At 38.1% G+C, this 22964-nt stretch overlaps 1 protein-coding gene across 5 annotated transcripts in view; it reads left to right on the forward strand.

Moving 5' to 3' along the window:
• Nucleotides 1–4966: 4966 nt before the first annotated feature.
• WDR19 (WD repeat domain 19) overlaps nucleotides 4967–22964 on the forward strand; it is a 61522-nt gene continuing 43524 nt past the window's right edge. For 2 of the 5 annotated variants that reach the window (XM_089525110.1, XM_089525111.1), the window contains exons 1-10: nucleotides 5209–5325; nucleotides 8232–8323; nucleotides 8530–8595; nucleotides 9549–9674; nucleotides 11533–11648; nucleotides 11982–12097; nucleotides 13427–13507; nucleotides 15453–15565; nucleotides 15951–16124; nucleotides 22317–22387. In XM_089525110.1, the coding sequence (XP_089381236.1) occupies nucleotides 5251–5325; nucleotides 8232–8323; nucleotides 8530–8595; nucleotides 9549–9674; nucleotides 11533–11648; nucleotides 11982–12097; nucleotides 13427–13507; nucleotides 15453–15565; nucleotides 15951–16124; nucleotides 22317–22387 (1030 nt within the window). In that variant the 5' untranslated portion in view covers nucleotides 5209–5250. Of the gene's footprint in view, nucleotides 5109–5208; nucleotides 5326–8231; nucleotides 8324–8529; nucleotides 8596–9548; nucleotides 9675–11532; nucleotides 11649–11981; nucleotides 12098–13426; nucleotides 13508–15452; nucleotides 15566–15950; nucleotides 16125–22316; nucleotides 22388–22964 lie in introns of those variants that run through there. The other 3 variants (XM_089525112.1, XM_089525114.1, XM_089525113.1) reach the window with 3 other exon arrangements.

Raw genomic sequence — 22964 nt, forward strand, 5'->3', positions numbered from 1 at the left:
AGGGTGGTGTGCATCTCCATTTTTAAGCCAAAGAGCCAGTGTTGTTCGAAGATGACTCCAGTAGTCATGTGATCAGCATGACTGCACTGAATGCTGTTACCTTCCCACATAGGGTGCATCAACACTGTTGAAATAATGCAGTTTGACGCCACTTTAGGTGCTATAGCTCTATACTATGGAATCCTGAGATTGGTAGTTTCATAAATTCTTTAGTCTTCTCTGTCAAAAAGTGCTGGTGCATTACAAAACTACAAATCCTGGGATTAGTATGGAAAGGAATCTTGCAGCACTTTTAAGACTAACTGAAAGAAGCTGGTATTATGAGCTTTTATAGACTTAAATCTACTTCTTCAGATGCTACCAGCTTCTTTCTTTTAGTTAGTCTCAAAGGTGTCACAAGATCATGTTGATTTTTCAAATTAACAGGGCTATGCCTTTGAATTGTAATCCCAGGATTCTGTAGGATGGAGCCATGGCAATTAAAGTGGTGTCAAACTGCATTATTTCTACCGTGCAGATACACCCTCAGCTCTCCTGTGCATGTTAGAAATATCTGTCCTGCTTTTCAAAATATGGCCTCCTGTAAGCCCACTTCTTCATGTGCTGGCTTTAATCAAATCACCTTGGCCTTGTTTTTCTTATCCTATAATATCACAAAGCAGGTATATTAAAACTGAGAATGTTTGAAAAGAAGTCGTCCCCAAGGACTGCTGGGAATTGCTGATAGGAATCAGTGGAGAAACTGGGATTCTAAAAAGGACAGAAGGATAACACTGTAGGGTAGTAACATTCAGAGACACAGCTGTGTGAGTCTGGAATAACAATATGGAAAGGGATCTTGTAGCACCTTTGTGACTGAGTGAAAAGTTCTTTTAGTACAGCTTTAATACACTGGCATTGCATCTGCACTGCAGAAATAATCCAGTTTGACACTGCCTTAACTGTCATGGCTCAAGGCTATGGAATTCTGGGCATTGCAGTTTTGTGATACATTTAGATTTCTCTGCCACAACAAACTACAATTCCCAGGTTTCCATAGCTTTGAGCCAAAGCAGTTAAAGGGGTTTCATCCTGGATTATTTCTACAGTGCCAATGCAGCTTTGGTCTACTTCCTCAGATGCCACTTTAGAGTAGTTGTAAGCTCCTCTTACTGTCAGGTGACCTACAGTAAAGAGTTTATCACACAAAGGTGATTGGGAGTTTATCCCTTAAATATCCTGGAAAAATCGCATAATTACGCTAAACAATTTCACACGACATCGCACAAAACCCACCATTAACGTGGCCCCAAAGTGGTCACAAAGAAGCATTAAAGCATATCTTTTTTACTTTTGGGATTTCAGTTACAATGCGTTTCCAATCCGATATCACTTTATTTGCGCAATTGCATGCGATAACCATTCACGCAATTACTCACCATTTTCACTCTATTTGCAGGATGCTTTAAATGCGCTTTAATCTCTCTTTAATTAGACCCAGTGTGATAAACTCCTAAAACCAATGGGCAACAGAACAGAGCTGCTTCAGCCTCACACCGAACCTTGGCTGCAACCATTTGGACATTTTCAATCCCACAAGCCTTACAACAGGGAAATGTTAAGCCTATTTGCATTAGCACTGTCTGAAAAATAGGGTGGGGCGTGGGGGTGGGGGAGAAATCCCATTAAATCTAATTAAGAATGTGAAATGACAGAATAATTCTTCTTGTGCCTGAAGAATGGTGGGCAATAAAATTACTCTTCCCACATGAGAAGTGTGAGATAGGTACTGTACAGTGTCTCATCCTAAGGGCCAGAGCTCACCCATTCCTATCAGGGCTCTCACCTGGCAAGACAGCTTCCTTTGTTGCTTGCTAGACAATGTGAATATGCCCATACTTCTGCGCCCTGCTGTTTTAATTGCATGGATGCAAGAAACGTCCAAAACAATGAATTTCAAAAGGAATTTCCCACTCATTTACCTCATTTGCAAATGAACCATCTGAAAATTCTCACACCTAGGCAATCAGGTGGCAAATTTCTCGGCTGGTACATAAAACAATTAAAGAGGCCTAGAAACCAGCAATTCCTTCGTATGTTTAGCGAACTGCAGCAAATGATCGTTACATCCCCAAATCTAATGGCCACTCCTAATGAGAGGAAACGCATTGAATCAGGTATTGAGGATCCCATATGCTCAGTGGGTCTGCTGTTTCTAGAACTAGCATCTGGTCAATATAAGTCAATATAAGCAACAATGTAGAAGTATAAACTAATGGTAATATCTTGCCTGATGAAGAAGTCCATGGACCTTCGAAAGCTTGCAACGAGTATATTGTGCATTTCGGTTGGCCAATAAAGGTATCACTGATAGATTTTTGTTTGTATTTGTTAAATGGCCTACACAGCTACCCCTGAATGTTTATTTTATGTTGGTATTTGTTGGTATGTTATTGGTGGTATGATTTGTGAGTGATTTGATGATATGTGTGTGCGCGTTACTTTTATGTTAATAAAAATATCCTTTTTTTAAAAGTTTGTTTCTGTGGTCTGTCTGTCTGTTGTGCTATATAAATCGGCCAGCCTGATTAGAGTATCATCAAACCTGATGTGTTATCTAATGAGACTAAAATGAATTAGATGCAACCCATCAATGACATTGCACGAGTTTTAAATAAACACTTTTTTTGTTTAAAAAACAAAAGAAAGGAAGGAAGGAACTAGCAACTGGATACATTTGGATACTGATGGGAACTAGAACTAGATTTGTGCCTATATATGTAATCAGGAGTAGGAATTATGAGGACTTTGAGATGTTGCTGGACAAGTAGTGAGAAAAGTGGGGAAGCAGCTGTCCTATAACATCTGGAGGAACCACATTATTCCCACCCACACAGAGTAAGAACTGGGATTTTCTTTGTTTCTGTTCTTGGGGATGAGAACACGCTGTTGACAAAGTACAATAACACCCAAAATCCACCAGTGATACTTTTATTGGGCCAACCAAAATGCATAAAATACATGTTGCAAGCTTTCAAAGCTCTACTGGCTTCTTCATCAGGGAAAAGGTGTCAAAAATCATACGTGTGTGTGTGTGTGGCGATTTTAGTCACAGGTTTGTATTTTGTCAAGATGTTGCTGGTGTTGTTCCAGGTCAATATGTTATGGAGGGATACCAGTGCAGGCAGGCCACTCCACTACCTTCTGATACTGGGAAACAAAAGTATTTAAAAAAATTAAATGCCATTAGCAGGTTGTGGTGTGTCTTGAAATTGTTTCCAACTTATGGTGACCCTAAGGCAAACCTGTCATAGGGTTTTCTTGGCAAAGTTTCTTCCAAAGGAGACTTCCCATTGCCTTCCCTTGAGGCTGAGAGTATGTGACTTGCCCAAGGTTACCCTATGGGTTTCATGGCCCAGCTGGGAATCTATCAACACTGCCTAGGACAGCAGTTCCCAGCCTGTGCTCCGAGGAGCCCTTCCCAAGTGCTCTGCGGGCTGTGGCTTTTCTGATAAAATGAAAGAAATAAAAATTGAATGAAATTAAAGAATAAGAATATACACTCATCCCTCCACATTTGCTGGGGTTGGGTGCGCAGGACCCTCATGAATGTGGAAAAACCACAAATAACAAAAGCACTATGTTTCTACCTGAGAGGACACCTCTCTATTAATATCTAGGTCCTCCAGTGCAAATCTGTGGTCAACATCTGCCAGACTGACATTGACCACAGAATTGCACTGGAGGAGCTACAAATGCCTAGTAGAATATTCTCCCTAGGAATCTCTAGGTGCTTCAGTGCAAGTTTTAATAATAATTATAATTATAATTATAATTATTATTGTTATTATTTTCCCCGCCCCTCTGCTCAAAGCAATCAGGGCAGCTTGCGACATTAACTTTTGGTTAATGTTGAGTTGCGCTGCTGGGGGACTGAAATATTCTTAAAGAGAACATATTAATAAAATCTGTGAATAATCAAATCCGCAAAAGTCAAAGCTGCAAATGTGGAGGGATGAGTGCATACACACACACACACATTCCTAAACACCATTAACTTGTAAGACACAGGGTAGGCCTCTCAGGGGATCTGCCACAGAGTCCAGAACACACTGCAGAAATAATCCAGTTTGAGACCGCTTTAACTGTCCTGGCTCAGTGCTAGGGAATCCTGGGAATTGTAGTTTGTTGTGGCCGCAAAGCTCTATCTCTGACAGAGAAGGCTAAATGTCTCACAAAACTACAATTCCCAGGATTCCCATTGAGCCTTCTCTGTCAGAGAGAGAGAGAGAGAGAGCTTTGCTGCCACAACAAACTACAATTCCCAGGATTCCCTAGCAATGAGCCAGGGCGGTCTCAAACTGGATTATATCTCCAGTGTGTTTTGGAACTATAGTGTAAAAAGTGCTCTGCGGGTCAAAAACGTTAGGAACCAATGGTTTAGGATACCCTACTCCCAGTGTGCATTTGCTTTAGAACCAATGTAGGAACAATTGTGTGGTTCCAGGTCTCGGGTAACTTTTGCTAACATCTGTGCTCAGGAAAATGTGGTGCTAATTGGGTATGTGTCACACATAATGTGTGGTATAACTGTGATTTGTTGTTGTGTGTGTTGTGTATCATGGGGTTCTCTTGACAAGACTGGGTTCAGTCAGAGGAGGTTTGCCATTGCCTCCTCCTTGAGGCTGAGAGAATGGCTACAAAACCAACAAAAAGGACTTCCTTTTGGTGTCAGATTCCCTCACTTCCGCCTCCATTTAAACCAGTGCTTCTCAACCTTAGGGGGTCCTCCTCCTCCTCCTCCTTCAGGCATTTTAAACTTCAACTCCCAGAATCCCTTTTGTCATTTGGGCAAGCTGGCAGGGACTTCTGGGAGTTGAAGTCCATAAAAAAAGACAGGAGAGGCAAAGGCTGAGAACCACTGGTTACCAAGAAACGACCTCTCCGTGAAGAACCAACAAGAACACCAACACCAGTTCACTCTATAGGTTTACTATCTCTAGGGTCACGCTCTAATCATCAGGGGCGCCTCCTCCGGCCTTTGAGGCAGAGTTGAGCGCGCAGGCGCACTGGGTTTGTTTGGTTTCCATCTCCGCGCGTTCGGTTGCGATTAAGGTAGAACGATGCAGGTGAGCGGCGGAGCAGGGGGCGCGAGGGAATGCCGTTAAGGGGGGGCGGGGGGGAGCGCACCCTCGAGGCTCCTCTGTCGTCATCAGAAGCCAAGCTGCCAGCGTTCTCTCAGGGAACAAGCAGCCTCCTCGCCTGTTTAAAATGGGCCGCTTTTGGAGCGAAGCTGGGCGCTCCTCTGCCATGGCTAGCCGGGCTCCGTTGCTTTCGCCCATCGTGGTAACGACGCCGCAGCCATTACGCCGTGCCTTGCTAATAAGGATAATAATAATAATAATAATAATAATAAAATAATATTAGCATTAATAAATAATATTAATAAATAAATTATAATATAATATATAATATACAGTAATAATATAATATAAATTATAACAAATAATAATTAATAATAACATATAAAATGATATATTAATAATATAAAATATAATATAAAATGATATATTACATAATAATATAAATAATATAATAAAATAATAATTAATATTAATAATAATAAACAATATAATAATATAGTGTATGTATAATATAAATAATAATAAATAATATTAATAATAATAAACAATATAATAATATATCATAAAATAATAATGATATAAATAATAATAAATATCATATAATATATATAATATAAACAATAACAAATAATATAAATAATAATAAATTAATAAATAACAAGAATAATAAATAACATACTAATAATATACTAACAATAATAAAAGGTTAATCATAATAAATAATAATAATATATACATAATTAATAATAATAATTAATAAATAATGTAATATAATAATAATAATAAATTAATAAACAATGACAAGTTATATTATTAATAATTAATTAATAGATGATAATAATAATAATATATAATAAATAAATAATAATAAACAATGTGGCCTGAGGCCCTTGAACATCCATGACTCAAGTTTAGGGAATTCTGGGAAGTGTAGTTTGTATTTAAAGTGTATATTCAATGTCCAGTACCTTGAATAGTGCCTTTAAAAACTGTCCAAAGCGTGACACGGAGTCTCTGCCCTACTGACACTGGAGACATCAGCTGCTGTTCGTGTCACGTAGATGGTTAAAAGCCCATGGTTTTTCCCAAACCCAAACAAATACATTGGCAGCTAGCAAAGGACTGAGCAGTCTTCAAACTACACTTCCCAGAATTCCCTAGCCTTGAGCCATGACCCTTCAAGGGCCCTCAAACCACATTGTTATAACCTAAAAGATTTAAAGCCAGTCTTCTGACTTCTGGCGACCCATATTGTGGGGGTTTTCTTGGCAATAGTTTCTTCACAGGGGGAATCTGTCAGCTTGAGGGTCGCCCAGGGTCACCCCAATGGGTTTCTATTCCAAACCCTGGTCTCCAGAGTCCTACTCCAATGCTCAAACCGCTTTACACAACTCTATAAAGCCGCGATTCCCAAACTTTAGCCCTCCAGATGTTTTGGACTTCAGCTCCCAGAAGCCTCAGCCAACAGTCGGGACTTCTGGGAGCTGAAGCCTAAAACATCTGGAACCCCGGCTCTAAAGGGCGCGAAAGGACCGCCTTTCGAGTTCCTTTTATTCCTCTGTCTAAGGATGTTGATGTATTTAATAGCGTTATAGCAAATAAAGATTCAATTAGGCGAGCTGAGAGAAGGGAGAACTTTGGCTATTGGTTTGCTATCTCTGCGGTGCAGTAGTGGCTGTTGGTTACCATGTTAATAAATTTAATAATAATAATAATAATAATAATAGGCTCGACTCAGCCTGGCATCCTTCCGAGGGTGCTAAAATGACTAACCAGCCTGTTGGGGGCAATTAGATTTTAGTTGTAAACCACTTAGAGACTGCTTAGGCCAGTGGCTCTCAACCTTCCTAATGCCGCTACCCTTTAATACAGTTCCTCATGTTGGGGTGACCCCCACTGGATAGAGGAGCCGTGTCTTGGTTCCTAAGATCATCAGAAATATATGTTTTCCAATGGTCTTAAGTGATCCTTATGAAAGGGTTGTTCAATCCCCAAAGAGGTTGCGACCCACAGGTTGAAAACTCAGAGAAGGGGAAGAGTTAAAATACAGTACTTATTATTGACCCGTGGATAAGTCGACCCAGCTACTTGGGATCAGTTTTTTGACAAACATTTCTAGATACAGTATGCGTTTCCTTTTTTCATGCATGTACCTTAAGGGATTATTTATTAGTTAACTGGCCAAGAGAGAGTAAAACAGAAATTAGCAACAATACAATCAGTCCCATGTTGCCAAAGGGAATGTGTAGTGTTTTCTTACACTGGCTGCAGAACTTGTTATTTCCTCTGCTAAAGCCATCTTGCTATGGTATTTCTTTTCCATTTAGTAAAATACCTGTTGTTATGATAGGCAGATCGGTTTTCCTTTATACTTTAGTTTATATTGTATTTTATAAATGTAGCGTTGCCCCCAAGTATAGCGACATATTCATCACAAAGCATTCACTTCTATGACAGACACAAGAGACACCAGTAGTGTGGAATTAAGTGTCCTTGTCATTGTTGACTCCCTTGTTGTGGAGGCAAGTTCCCCTCTGCCTTTTAATTAAGATTGCAGTATTTTATTTTTGTATTGTCCATTGGAAGCTATTTTGATCAGAATTGAACCCTACCTGTAGAGTCTTATCAAAAATTAGCATGTTTCTTATTCGTATCACTGTGAGAGAATGTTGAGGATTGTTTTTGTATAGATTACACTTGTCCCTCCATATTTGCTAGGGTTAGGGGAACAAGACCCCCGTGAATATGGAAAAACCGCAAATAACAAAAACATTGTTTTTACCTCTCTAGGAATCTCTAGGTCCTCCAGTGCAACTCTGTGGTCAATGTCCAACATACACTGACCATAGAATGGCACTGGAGTAGCAACAAATGTTCTTTCAGTGCAACTTTTAGTTAAAGTTGACCACAGAGTTGCACTGGAGGACCTAGACAGTCCTAGAGAGAACATATTAATGAAATCCATGAATAATCAAATCCCCAAATATCAAAGCTGCAAATATGGAGGGATGACTGTAGTTTGTATTTTGCATATATTGTTTTTGGCAAATGAAAACTTTAAATCAAACATATGTTTACACATTTATCATTGACTTTTTCTTTCCATAGGAAGTGTTTTGCCTGTTTGAAAAGGATGCACCTAGTTCCCCTGTGCTTTTTGCTTGGCAAAAAACTCTAGGAAACTACATTGCTGTTACAGGGTAAGATAACATATATTTAAAGTTACTGAAAGTATCCATACTGCATAACCAAATGTAAATACATGGCCATGAAAAATTGCTTATGTTTAACCTGAGTCAGAGTTTGTCACGTATAAAGAGGTTAAGACATTAATGAGCATTTATAGATATATAACCAACATGATTATTTGTCTTCTGTGCTCATCTTTTCTTTCTTTTTTTTAAAGTCACAATCACACTGTAAAAATCTTTGATCGGCATGGTAAAAAGAAGAATGAAATTAATTTACAAGGGTAAGTTTTAAAAATTAACAGGATTGTTTTCTAATAATTCATTATTATGTCCCAGTCTTTTTTCTCATTGATTATTTTATCCTTTAATAAAATTGTGAGTTTGTCCATTTCAAGCATGTCTAAAGTTTTATTTAGACAGTCATCTATTGTCGGAATTTCGGTACTACTACACTTTTTTGTGAAAGAGATTCTGGCAGCTTTGACTATATAGTATGTGCTTTAAATGTTTCCTGAGTTCTTTGCTTTCAACTATATTTAATAGGAATAATATTTGCTGTCAATAGTTAGTATTGGAAGGAAAGAAATCAGTATTAACAATTTAGAAAAGTTTTGATATAATGGTAACTGTTTAAAAACAATCACGTCAAAGTGTTTAGACATATATGATATAAAATAACCAAGAGTGTATAAGATCTATATAATTAGACATGTTGTAATGATATAAATTATGGAAGAAGAATTTGAACATATATATATATATATATATATATATATATATATGATGTATAAATTTATAATTTGAAGAAGTTAAAGAGGGGGAGGAAATTTGAAAAATAATATGATGTAAACAAATATGTAAAAGAGAAATGTATCAGAATATGTTGTTTCAGACAAAAATCAATAAAATATATAAAAAAACAACAGGACTATATTATGTAAATTTGAAATGTTCCTTATATTTTAAGCAAGCTAAGATTTGCCAAAATAATAGAAAAATGTAGCAAGTAATTTGTCTACTCAGTCAGATTATTCTCATCTATTTCATTAATGCTTTCAAAAAGAGTTTGGGTTACGAAATTCGATGATATCAGAATCAATGGGAAATTTTGCATGAAAGAGTTGGACAACTCAAAGAACCCAGGCAAAGGTTAAAGTTAAATTTAGTTTACTGTAATATTTTCTATGAAAGGCATATTTAGAAATAGTAGTTAATATTTTCTGTGCTATTTCAGCAACTGCATTGCTATGGATTGGGATCAAGATGGAGATACCTTAGCAATAATTGCTGAAAAATCCAGTGCCATATATCTGTGGGATGCCAACACAAACAAAACTACCTTGATGGACACTAGCATGAGGTATGACTTACAATATATCTTATATCAAGTCCATTGTATATCTTAAATAGAATGGCAGCCTGAAAATAATACAAGGATCTTTCTGCTTACAGGAAAGTGATCACTTATGGTCTGTGTTTTTGTCCATGATACATCCATATTGACAGTACAGACATTTTAGCTGTGCCAGCATGCCAGATAGTGAGAGGGATAGGCATACATCTAATTTAATCATTTTCTGAAATGCTTTATGGAAGAAAGCAGTTCAAAATAGCAAGCATTTCTTGCTGAGCCTCCCAGCTTTTTCCTCAGCAGCTCTTGTATTGAAGGTTCTGAGCAATAAATGAAAAATCTTTGTGCAGACATCAGACATCTATGGATCCCCGCATGTTTTTGAGAATCCTAGAGAGTATATATCAGGGAAATGAGAAAATAATATAGCCCAATTGATATGACAAGAAGTTCTAGAACTGGGGTTGTTGATGTTTCTCATAGATATTAGGCAAGATTTTGTGTTCCATTAGCCATGGCTTATGCTAAGATATATCTTCTGAACTTGCTAGCTGGGCATTCCCCAGAGGTTTTCACATTCTATGTTGTTACTTAGTTTTTTGTGGGTTTTTCAGGCTATGTGGCCATGTTCTACAAGAGTTTATTTTTGGCATTTCGACAGCATCTGTGGCACACATCTTCAGAGAATGTTGTTACTGATTCCTGCAGTGCATCTGTTTTTATATAATATTAACTAGTGGTATAGTATTTCTTATGTTCCGTATTGATAAACCTCACAGCTACACTTTCAAATACGCTTTTGCCATTTGGTACCCCAGGATTTGCAATTGTGGTTTGTCTTGGGGCCAGTTTTTGCCCCAAGACCCTCCAGAGGCTGTTGATTGTTGGTCTTCAAGTTATTTCAGACTTACAGCGATCCTAAGGCAAACCTATCATGGGGTATCTTTGGCCCTTTTCTTCAGAGGGGATTTGCTGTTGCCATCCTTTGTGGCTTGGAGAATGTAACTTGCCCAGGGTTACCCAGTAGGTTTCCATAACCAGGCTGGGATTTGAACCTTGGTCTCGAGAGTCATAGTCAAGTAGTTCGATCCTCCATAGTCCAGTACTCCAATCCTCCAGCGGCTTCAGAAGTCCTCTGCGGAAGCAGCTGGAGGATCGGAGGATCCCCAGTGGCGGCGCCGAGGAGTAAGGGGCTGGCTCTTTTACTTGGCCCGGCCTGCTCTGGAGCCGCTTCCCCGCCGCCTTTTAGAAAAAAAATGGCGGTGGGAGCCCAGCTGCCGCGGATCCTCTCAGGCTTCCAGAAAGGCCCCCTCTAGCCTGTGCGAGACCCCCTCAGGGGAGTTCACGGATGATGCCGGCAGGTGATTTGGGGGGTCGTCTTATACCCCCCGTTGCCTTATAAGCCGGAAAATACGGTAGTAAAGTTGAAAGTTAAGAACATATTTGTTCTTTTTTGAAGCAACCATACTTTGCTTTTCTTTATAAAATTGAGTGATTTAATTTATCTATTCCATATTATTTCTGTATCCCAGATACAATATTCTTAAATTTAATTTGCTAAAATGCAGAAGATGGTCTTGAATTCGATCATTTTGTTGTGGTTCCTTTTTTACAGTTGGGGCTTTTTTGTTTAGTTTGTATTAATGTTGTGAGCAATTCCTTTTATGAGCAGCTAATAAATGATATACAGATGTTTATATGCAGACTTGTACTACAGAAGTAGCTCTTCCTCTTAATTATTTGATCTTAAAACATGGGCTCTTTTTCTGCTTACTTATTCTGAAATATTTCTAAATGTTGTTACCAGCTAAACCTTTAAAATGAATTTACAGCTCTGATTTTCCCTTTTTTCCTTCTTGAATTGTAGGGAACCAATGTCTTTCTTACGATGGTCAAAATCTGAACCCTTACTTGCTGCAGGAACAGCTAAGGGAAGTGTTCTTATATATAATCACCAAACATCTCGCAAAATTCCTGTCCTTGGTCAGTACCATGGTGAACTCATTAACTTACTTACATATGTAGGAAAAAAGCCACTCAGAACTCATCTAAAATAGCTATTGAATAAATCTCTAATGTAAATAGTTAACTGTGTGTGGCGGAGGAATATCTGTTCACTTAAGACATCTGTATTTATATTAAAAGGTTGCTAAGTGATACTAGACTATATTAGTAAATAGCACTTTGTCCATTCAGTGTGATAATTGGACTATTAAACACACTGACTTAAAAACGTGTTAACTTCAAAAGATTGATTTGAGAACAAAATTACTTAATTATTTAACATGGCTGTTCCATGGAAATTTGTTTTTCTAGGTAAGCACTCCAAGCGGATCACATGTGGTTGTTGGAGCAGTGGGAAATTAATAGCTCTAGGTGCTGAAGACAAATTTATAACAGTTAGCAATCACGAAGGAGATACTATCAGAATGGTAATAAACTCCTGATGTTTTAATGCTCAGCACATTGTAAAGTTACATGAAAGTTAGATGAAAAAATATGGCTGCTCTTGTTTGTTCCATGTATGTTTTCATTCAAAGTATGAGAAAGAAAGCACAAGAGAAACAACTATAAAGTGAATCTGTTTTCGATCAGTCTATATTTTGGTTTTGAATTACAAGAAATTCTGAAAATACAAAAAAGTATCATAACATTGGCCCAGGACAGACCGCCCCAAAAGGGCGGGCTGGCGGTGGCCTGTTTCCCTCCGGAGGGCCACCACAGCTGTCAAACCATGCGGCGTCCCTCCAGAGTAAAAAGAACCCGGAAAAACTGGGTTCTTTTTACAGTGCATGACGCACTCGTGACGTAAGCGACGCCCAACAATGTGTATGTGCTGCGTGTCTCTTACGTCAAAATGGCAGCGCCCATATGGATGGGACACCGTCATCAGGACACTGCCATGCCATGCTAGGGTTAGGGACCTAACCCTAGTATCATCACCACCACCACACCCCTTTCAGCCCGTCTGTCTTGGGCTATTGATTGTGCTTGGGATTGTCCTGTCTTTAATGTTGACGGGACATGACTGAATTGCAGAAAATGGTCAAGGCTTCAAAAAATAACTATATAATGTTTAAAAATCCATGGCCATCCACAGTGGGTTCACTGGTGAAAGGCAACATTGCTAATTTACTTTATCTTTTCTTCTCACTTTCCTGGCTTTCCCAATTTACTAGGGAAGAGCAATGGAGGGGCTAATTTCACTGTTGATTAGTCATGGGAATGTCCATACCTATATAAAAATAAAGGTATTATGAGGTTTTGCAATGGTTCAAGTTGCTACTGGTTTAGGACACAATTTTATCCTTGGTTTGTATAACACATATGATTGCTCCTTAAAATTCATACATAGGAGAAGGAAAAGAGGATGCCACTTTTTAAGAATATTCAGTTCAAGCTAATGTCATGTATTATATGTAGATATTCTTAAAAGTTGCAAAAGAAGCATACCCTTACATATCTGGGCTTGGCTCTTGGTCATATGTGATGCTGTGAAAATCGAACTAATAGTCCCCTTTGGTTGGGATCAGGTTTTCCAGTGCAGACATCCTATGACAGGTGGTCTTGGATTAAAGTGAGCAAATAAATGGGTATTTGGGAGGTTGAAAGCTGTATTCAATTATTATGTTAGTGCAAAGCAAGAGGAAACAACCCATTTCTGCCCAGCAAGTCAGTTTCGCAATCCACTTTTGGAATAGTGATTAATAAGACTGTATTGTTTCATGCATAATGTTAACCTTGGGACCTTATTTTTGCAGACAACAGTGAGAGGAGATCCCAGTGATATGGAATTCATAGTAATGAAGACAGATGACAAAACAGGAGGAAACGAGACCACAGTAAGTCATCAGCAGTAACAACTTGTACAGACTGTATTCAGTTATTCTCCTTCATTTAATGAAACCAAGGGTGCTGTGAAAATGAAAATAAAAAGGATAATTTTAAACACAGAAAAATTAAATTAAATCCAAGATGTAGATGAAAGATTAAAACCATAGATCAAAAACCTTGGCATCTTTCTTAGCATCATATCTCTATATTGTCTTGCAAAATTGTCAGCTTGCCTTGCAGCTTATGGTTATAAAGTTTCTACAAAGAAACAAAAAAGGCAAACTATCTTTTGGGGTTGGATAATCCCATGGCAGGCCACTATCCCCTGTCAGTACATAGAAGTGATTTCAAGTGACTGGAAGTATTTTCAAGTGATTTTTGGGTACTGAATTAGCACATTTTTAACTGTTTGTTTGTTTGCACTGTTAATGAGGTTCATGAAATAACATTAGGGGAGCAAAATTATGACACCCCCCCGCCCGCCAGTATCAATTTCAGCTTAACAATTTTGAAAGGACTCTGAGTAGATTCAGGGAGGCAGGGGCCACTCAGAATCCATCTAAAAGGTTTTGTGGAACTTAAAGACCACACAGTCCCCACCTGTATTATAAGAGCTAATACAATACAATGCACAACATATTTTGCCGAGTTTTGTGTGCAGATACACCGCAGCTGTTTCTCAAGATGACATTCAGATTTCTAATGGTAATTTTTCACTGTATGATTTTAAAGATGCTTCTCATATATGTAATATACCATGGTTAAAGCCAGTTACCAGTTCCTGCTATAGCAGATCCTTTCACTCAAAAGGACTTACATAAGTGTTGACTTAACAAATGCCATTTTCTCAATAGGCATACTTTAGTGGGAATAACACTTGGATTTTGTGCTAAAAGACTGATATCCTTCTGTCTGTAACAGGTCCTTATGTAAAATATTTGCAGTTCTTAAAAGGTACACATTGGAGCAAGCTTGCACAACTTGGCCGTAGGTAGGGTCCAAAATTAAAATAGGTCAAACTTCTTAGGGCCGCAGATAGGTTTTAATTAAATATTTATTAGTTAATAATAATTAATTATACTAATTAGTGAAGTCGAAGGCTTTCACGGATGGATCCATAGTTTTTTGTGGGTTTTTCAGGCTATAAGGCCATGTTCTAGAAGAATTTATTCCTGATGTTTCGCCAGCAGCTGTGGCAGGCATCTTCTGGCATTTTCTGAAGATGCCAACCACAGCTGCTGGTGAAACATCAAGAATAAATTCTTCTAGAACATGACCTCATAGCCCAAAACACCCCCCCAAATATGTAATATTAATTAGAATTAATTAATCTTAATTCCGTCCTCCACCTCCTCTGCCCAGCCCTCTCCTCAGGAGAAAGCCAAGTGGCAGAGGAGTCTTATCTGTCCTACTCCTCCTCTGCCCAGACCTCTCTTTGGGAGAAGGCCAAGCAATGGAGAAGCCTTGAGGGGCAAATGTTTGCCCCTCTTTCTCCACCAGCTGACCTTCTCAGGAGAAAGCCAGATGAAGGAGGAGCTTTGTAGGGCGAATGTTTGCCCATCCTCCTCCACCATCTGTCCTTCTCCTTGGGAGAAAGCCAAGCAGTGGAGGAGCCTTGCAGGGCAATGTTAACCAATCCTCCTCCTCTGTCGCCAGGCCTTCTCCTCAAGAGAAAGTGGGGCAGTGGAGAAGACTTGCAGGGCAGGCATTTACCTATCCTCCTCCTCAGGAGAAAGCCGGGCAGCAGAGGACCCTTGAAGTTGTTCCACTTCCTTGTGGGTTGCCTAAAATCCTTTGGTGGGCTGCATGCGGCCCCCAGGCCATATTTTGTGCAGACCTACATTGGAGCATGCGAAATAACTGCCATTCTTCATTGTTAGCAATTGTAAGTATAGTGGTCTCTTTATATGTTTTATTTTTATTTTTATTTTTCCTTTTTTTTTTTTTTTTTAGGTGTGCGTTGTGGTTGCTCAGAAAACTCTCTTTTTATATAATTTCAAAGACCCAGATAACCCAACTGAATTTTCATTTCAGCAGCGTTATGGGAACATTGTGGCTTATAAATTGTAAGCAATTAATTAAAATACTATTGAATTTTGGGAAAGGGTGAGCCAGGTGTATAAAAGTTTTCAGGGGAGTAGTTCTATTCTTCTTTTGCACTATAAGCAATAGTCTTGTGGCACCTTGATAACTATAATGTATTATGGCATAAGTCTTTGTGGACTAGAATCTACTTGCACAATTCACAAAAGTCTATGTCACAATAATTTTGTGGATCTTTAAACTGAGGGATTTTTCTTTGCTTGTTTTGGTGTGAGCTTGTGGTATTTTATGGTCAAGGAGATTTGAATACCTTAACAAGGTTTACCATTTAGGATTGTCCTTCAGTTATTTTTTTCTGCAGCCATGTTGGTGGAATTCTTTTGGTTATGTTAGTAATATCTCCAACAGATATGGGGAGAACAACATCTTGATTGGTTTCTCACGTGGCTTTTTTGTGGTGATTTCTACCCACATTCGTGAGATTGGTCATGAGATCTTTCAAACTTCTAATCATAAGGATAACCTGACTAGCATTGCAATATCAGAGTCGCTAAACAAGGCTGCATCATGTGGAGACAGCTGGTGAGTCAGAAGATTTTCATATTTCATTAATATACTAGATTGCACAAACAAGTGATAAATACTGATCCCTCACACTGAAAATGCCATTATAGCACGTTATGAGCCGAAGAGATAAATTGATTATTAGTCCTTACTAGAGCATAATCATTGAAATCAATGAGACTTTCATAAATGGTGACTTAACAAGTCCCATCAATTCAATGGGTGGACTCTTGCTGGAACTAGCATTTTATTTAGCCCTATGTTAGCAGCGGTTCCCTGATCAAGAGATCTTTTTGTCTTCTGATACACATAGGGATCTTGGTTGTGCAGGTGTGTTACTGTATATATTCTAAAGGGAGAGAGTGCAAAAATACAGCATATATTCCTCATTGATATGAGTAGAGACAGGAAATATTTTTAGAGCATAATGCAGGCACAACATGCATACTGCACCCATAGTGTTGGGACATAGTAGGGAAGATTGTATTGGTGATGTCTCCATTCTGTAAATCAAACTGGGCAATCGGTTGTCCTTATTGCTGAAGTTCCCATTATCCCAAACAATATAGTCAAGGATATGAGAATTGCAGTCAAGAACAATCCGTAGAGCCCCAAATCGTGTGTTGCTACTTGATATTCTTACAATGATCTGGCTTAGTATTCTCATTCCGAATTGGAGCAAAATGTTGTTTAGTTAGTGAAATATGTTTCTGATTTCCGTGTTTTCATTCCATGTTTTCATTTTCTTGCTAAGAGTCTTTGAATATTTTTTTAAAAAATGGAAGAAGACCATAGTAGTCTTTCAAAACTTTCAAGGTGATATCATTACAGGATTATACCCTAAAGAACTGTTGATGGGGAGGCATCCATCTTTCTTTTCCAACTCTCCATTAAAGTTCATAGTTCCTTATGAATGTTAAATAATAATACTATATATACTCAACTATAAGTTGACCTCATATATAAATCGAGGGCAGCTTTGGGGGCCAAAATTACAGATTTTGTCATGACCTGTGGATAAGTCGTGGGCAAAACTTGGAGGCTCCTTCAGTGTGTGGGCACAGCAAGGGAGGCTCTGTGGCTTTTTGCTTCAGCATTTAAACTTTGCTTTTATAATAATATTCAATTCAATTCAATTTTATTAATGCTGAAGCCAAAGGCAATTTGCATGATTAATATAATAATAATAATAATAATAATAATAATAATTTTTATTTATAACCCGCTTTTCCAAAAATAGATCAAAGCGGGGTACAGCAAGGAAAAAATGTAACACAATATGCAATATAAAAACATACAGTATAAAAACATCATAAAAATAACCAATACTTTAAAACACTATAAAATCTACAACAAGCGTTAAAACCAAAAAAGACAAACTAGCTAGATAGTACCATTGCATATCAGGGGAGAACAGCATGTAATCAGGGCACATGGGGGAAAACCAATAACAAACATTCAAAATTGTAAAATGCTCCATCAAATAACTAACATCTGAATTTTATACATTAAACATAATAAAAATTCCAGGCACTTAACTAAAACAACATTAAAAACAACTTTAAAAATCAGATAAAATCATCCCCATGGCAATCAACTGCAATGTCTGCAATAACTCTTGCCCGAATTTTGATTGCTGTTGAGGCAAACAATGAAACCTTATAAGTTACCTTAGAATCAGTGTCAGACAAGAGGTAAAAAATCTTTTCAGAGGTAGTATTAGACTGTAAATTGAACAGAATAGATCCCATGAATTTAGTTCTTGGCTCAGTATATAGTGAGCAAGAAAGCAAGTAATATAATAATAGTAATAGTTTGTTTATATTTTCCCGCCTCTCCCAGATTCATAAAGGCGGGATTACAGCTTGCTAAAATACACATACAAACACATCAATAAAAAGAATAACAATTAATTTTAAAACTAGCTTATCATCAGGTGGAAATACGATAGAGTTATACAATGGCCAAGAGGATAGGAATTATCTCTTACACAAAGTCAGGTGGATAAGCTCACTGGAAGAGATCCGTCTTAAGTGTCTTCTTAAATGCCTCCAAGGAGGCAATAAGACGGATCTCTTCGGGAAGACCATTCCACAATTTTGGAGCAGCTACAGTAAAGGCTCTTTGGGAAGTCAACATGAGCCTGATTGATTGGTGTTCTAGTACGTTCTTTCCAGTTATTATGAGAGTGCGGGGTGGATTATGTAGGGAGAGGCGTTCCTGCAAGTAGCTCAGGGCCAAGCCATGTAGGGCTTTAAAGGTAGTAACCAACACCTTATATTGCGCCCGGAAGCTAATTGGTAGCCAGTGAAGAGTTTTAAAACAGGTGTAATATGGTCAAACCTGGACGAACCGGTGATCAGTCTGGCTGCCACATTTTGAACCAAATGAAGCTTCCGAACTTAGTACAAGGGTAGCCCTATGTAGAGCACATTACAGAAATCAAGACTTTTCACTCCCTAGACAGCGGCAGCCAGCACAGGCAGGAGAGGGATTCTGTTTGTTTCTTTAACAGCAATTAATCATCCAGGACTCCTTCTGCTTGACTCAAGAGAAAAAAGAAACTCTCTCCCCACCACGTGGGAAAATCTGAAAGAGCTGCTATCACATTACCATACTGACCCGTAAATAAGTCGGACTGGGATTTTGGGGTCAGTTTTTGGGCATAAATTTTTACACTTATAGATGAGTATAGAGTAACTGGAATTTAATTTTCATATTTTAGTGTATACTAGAGGAGCAGGGCTAATTTAAATATCTAATCTTTGCTAAGGTCTTTGTAGATGTGTATATGTTTCACAGTGCTAAATGATTGGGTATGTGGGCAAACTAACTACATATTCTGTACAATAAATGAAATTTTTGGAATATAGTTTTTCTCAACAATATAATTTAAGATTTGTGGTGCTATACAAAATCCACAAATTTCGCACTGTCACCAAACATTGTCTTTGGTCCTAAAACAAGACTATTGTGAGATTTTTTTGATCCAGTCTGTCCACTATTGGACTACCTCTCAGAGAAACACTTTGTAGCTCTGTATTTTTCTCTAGAAAGCCAGTGTAGTGTAGTGGTTTGGGTGCTGGACTAGGACGGTGAAGTGCAGGGTTCAAATCCCTGCTCAGCCATGAAAAGCACTGGGTGATGGTGGGCAAGTCATACTCTCTTAGCCTCAAGGGCAACCCTCCTCTGAACAAATCTTGTCAAGAAAACCCCACAACAGATTTGCCTTATGGTAGCCATAACTCAGAAATGACTTGAAGATACACAATAACAGAAATATTCTTCTTTAGCATTTAAATTTATGCCTTGATTTTTACCAAACTTGATATTTACTATTAATCTTACATTATGAACATTCCATTTCAGGAGGGTGAAAGAGCAATCCACAACTGTTGAGATATTCCCTCATGCCAGTTGATCAAGGCAAGAGACCAAAATTCCAAACTGTTTATACCATTACTCCCTTCTCTCCCCTTCAGGTTTTCCTGTTACCTTGCCAGTTGATGAATGATTTTCTCTATTTATATTTACTACATTAAAATATAACTCATGCTAACAATAATTAGGCAAAAATTATTAGATTACAAATGACATCAGCATGAGACTTGCTTAAGAAAAAGAGAAAAAAAGTTGAGGATGGAGAGGAGCTCTGTGAAAGATGCCCCATCAAAGAAAAAGAAAAGGATGCAGAAGGAAGAATCTGCCATCTAAACCACACAGCTGCAAGCACACATGCTGCAGTGCATATATATATTTCTGCCATTCAGCTGGGCTTTGAGAGGTGCACCTTTGAACAGGCTACAGAATCTATACTAAAGAAAAATATTATTATATCAAGAGTGATATGGAGGGAAGATCAGCACTAAGAGCTGAAAACTGTGGTGATAAGATCTAAAACAATTATTTCCTAAAAAGATTAAAAATAAGGAGAAATGGAAAACCAAAACCAAAATCTAATGAGAGATTCAAAGGAATTTACCCCGTTTTCTTTACGGTCCCAAAATACACAAGATTTAAAATTCCTCAGTGCAGTATTGAAAGTTCAAGATGGGGGTATGGCAAACCATACTAGAGAAATCATATTAGCCAAAACCAATAACATATTCTCTATAGACCAGTGATTCCCAAACGTTGGTCCTCCAGATGCTTTGGACTTCAGCTCCCAGAATTCCTGACTTTTGGTCAAGTAGGCTGAGGCTTCTGAGAGTTGAGTCCAAAACACTTGGAGGACTAAAGTTTGGGAATCACTGCTGTAGACTTAAAAGAAGCTTATTTGCATGTCCCTATGCACTACAGCTGCAGGACATACTTATGATTTGATTACAGCTGCATCTGTTGTAATTCAGATCTCTACCTAACAACTGCACCCAGGGTTCTTGCCAAAGTTCTTATTCCATTGATAGTGGTTTTGAGGTAACAGGGAGTGCAGCAGTTTCCATACCTGTATGATATCTTGCTGAAAGCTGGGCTTAGACAGAAGACAGAGCATGACCTCAGGGTGATTTTGCAATTTCTACAGACTTACAGGTTTCTAATACATTTCAGAAAAAAGTCAGTGAAGAGTGATGAATATTATAAGTCATACCAGAGCATAAATAAATACAGTTGGCCCATCATATCCACAAATTCTACAACCACATATGCAATCATCCATGGCTTGAATAGATAGATAGAAAGACAGACAAACAGACATGCAAAAAGCAAACCTTGATTTTGCCACTTGATATATGGGACACCATTTTACTGTGGTATTATATATAATGGGACTTGAGCATCCATGGATTTTGGTGTCCACAGCATGTATGTATGTATGTATGTATGTATGTCTACCTTCAAGGCATTCCAGAGGTGGTGTGAGCAAAATTCAGTGTTAATGGAAGAGGTACGGACATGTGGTATCTTATCCTTCCTACATGTAGAATAGATAAAGGATTGAGGCCTAACACCTCAAAGAGGCGGGTAGCAGCCTTGCTTTCTGTGTTGTCAGTGGAAACTTTTGTGAGCTCATCTTCATGCCAAGCAGTTCTTAAGGGGAGCAACTTTTCAAGCACAATGATCCATTCACACATTCCCTACTTGGCATTTGTATTTGGTACTGAAATACCATGTTTTTTATTACTTGCTGAAGCATCACTAAGATTAATGACTTTCAAAGTGACATTCCTAGTAACGATTTCTTTAGCTAGGTTAGTGTTGGAAATTACATTGCTTTCAGTAAACCCTAACCTAGGCAGATTTGAAAAGAGATAAGTTGTCTTTGATTGTCAAGCCATCCTTCCTTCCAAAACCCATATCATGCTTTCACATGATTCCAGCATTAGAACTTCCTACATTTTCACTAAATCTGACACATCAATTAGAAAAAAAGTGGCACTCCTTTGATGTCAGGAGCTCTGAAAAGATTTATATTGAAAGAACAAGACAAATTAGGCATGCAGAGGCATTATTTATTTCATTTCATCCGAGGACATTGGGATTCAAGGCATCTAAATCAATGATTTCAAGACGCTTGAAAGGTTGCATTCATTTGTGTTACAATTATGCTCAGAGTCCAACACCGCAACAAGTGTGGGCACATTTGACAAGATCAATGTTGACTACAACAGCATCCAGATCTTCCTTGGAAAAGATATATAAAACAGCAGGATGGAAAGAACTATCAACATTTATTAGGCATTATGAAGTGGAGTGATTTAAGTCAGGACAGGCAGATTTTGGACGAACAGTTTTACATGCAGTACTTCAAGAATCAAGGTGCCACTGCCACCCTCAATAGATGGTTAATATCCCAGTGGTTGTTTCTAACTCTTCATCAGTGACTTTTAAAGCTCACAGCATGCAATGCTATGTAATAAAACTGAAGGAAGACAGGGAAAGGAGCAACAGTAGAAACAGTTTGGAATGTGGGTCTCCTTTCAGCTATTAATGGTAGATATCAATCTTTCAATACAATTCAGATTATTTTTTTAAAAAAAATAAAATAAATAAATGTTGGTTTGTGTCTGTATTGCATGCAAATTAGTGTGAAGGAAACTTTACAGATGTATGATTCCAAAAGTGATAGTGCTGTGGCAATACAGGAAGATGGTAATACAGTAAACTAACATCAACCTGGACAATATTGGGTAAATTTCTTAGCGATTAATGCCATGTAATGCATTATTAAATTGTGGTTTTTAAGAGGGTGATCTTTTATTTTTATTTTAGCATCAAGATTCATGAACTGTCAGATCTGAATGAAACTTATGCCATAATAAACTTGGATGAAGAAAATAAAGGTATATCAGTTTTCAATCTATTCCACAACATTTAAAATCACACAGATAGATTTTTATTTAGATTAGCATCTTTCTTGTATGAGGAAGTTTGATAGCTAGAGTGTTCATGTTAGACTAGCATATTAAAATACCTTCTCTTTCACAAGCTTCTCTGAGAGTGGCCATAAAAGAACAAAGGCTGACCTTATTCAGAGAATCTCCTAAACAAGACTTTGAAAGATTGGGTATAAGTAGAAGTAAGCCCTAATATTGTCTGTGCCCCCCCCCCCCCGGAAGAGAGGACATTTAGATCTTCAGCTTTCAGCTAGCAGAAAACCATAGTTTGAATGGCACAATTTGTGATTTGCTCAAACTGTCATTTTCCTGCTAACCAGGAGCCTTTTGAAGTGGAACCTTTCATTTTAACACCTCCTCCTCCTCCTGTGTGAAGGATGGGAACAAAGGAATACACAAGTCCAGTTATTGTTGCTGCTTGTCCCACAGTCTTCCAGACTGTGTTTTGGACATCACTGGAATATGGCTGGTATCATTTTATAAAAAGGGAAGGGCACTTCTAACCTGCAAACTGAACGTGATC

The sequence above is a fragment of the Sceloporus occidentalis genome, unplaced genomic scaffold (genome assembly GCF_023333645.1).
Source record: "Sceloporus occidentalis isolate IW3139 unplaced genomic scaffold, rSceOcc1.0.p SCAF_5, whole genome shotgun sequence".
Classification (NCBI taxonomy): domain Eukaryota; kingdom Metazoa; phylum Chordata; class Lepidosauria; order Squamata; family Phrynosomatidae; genus Sceloporus; species Sceloporus occidentalis.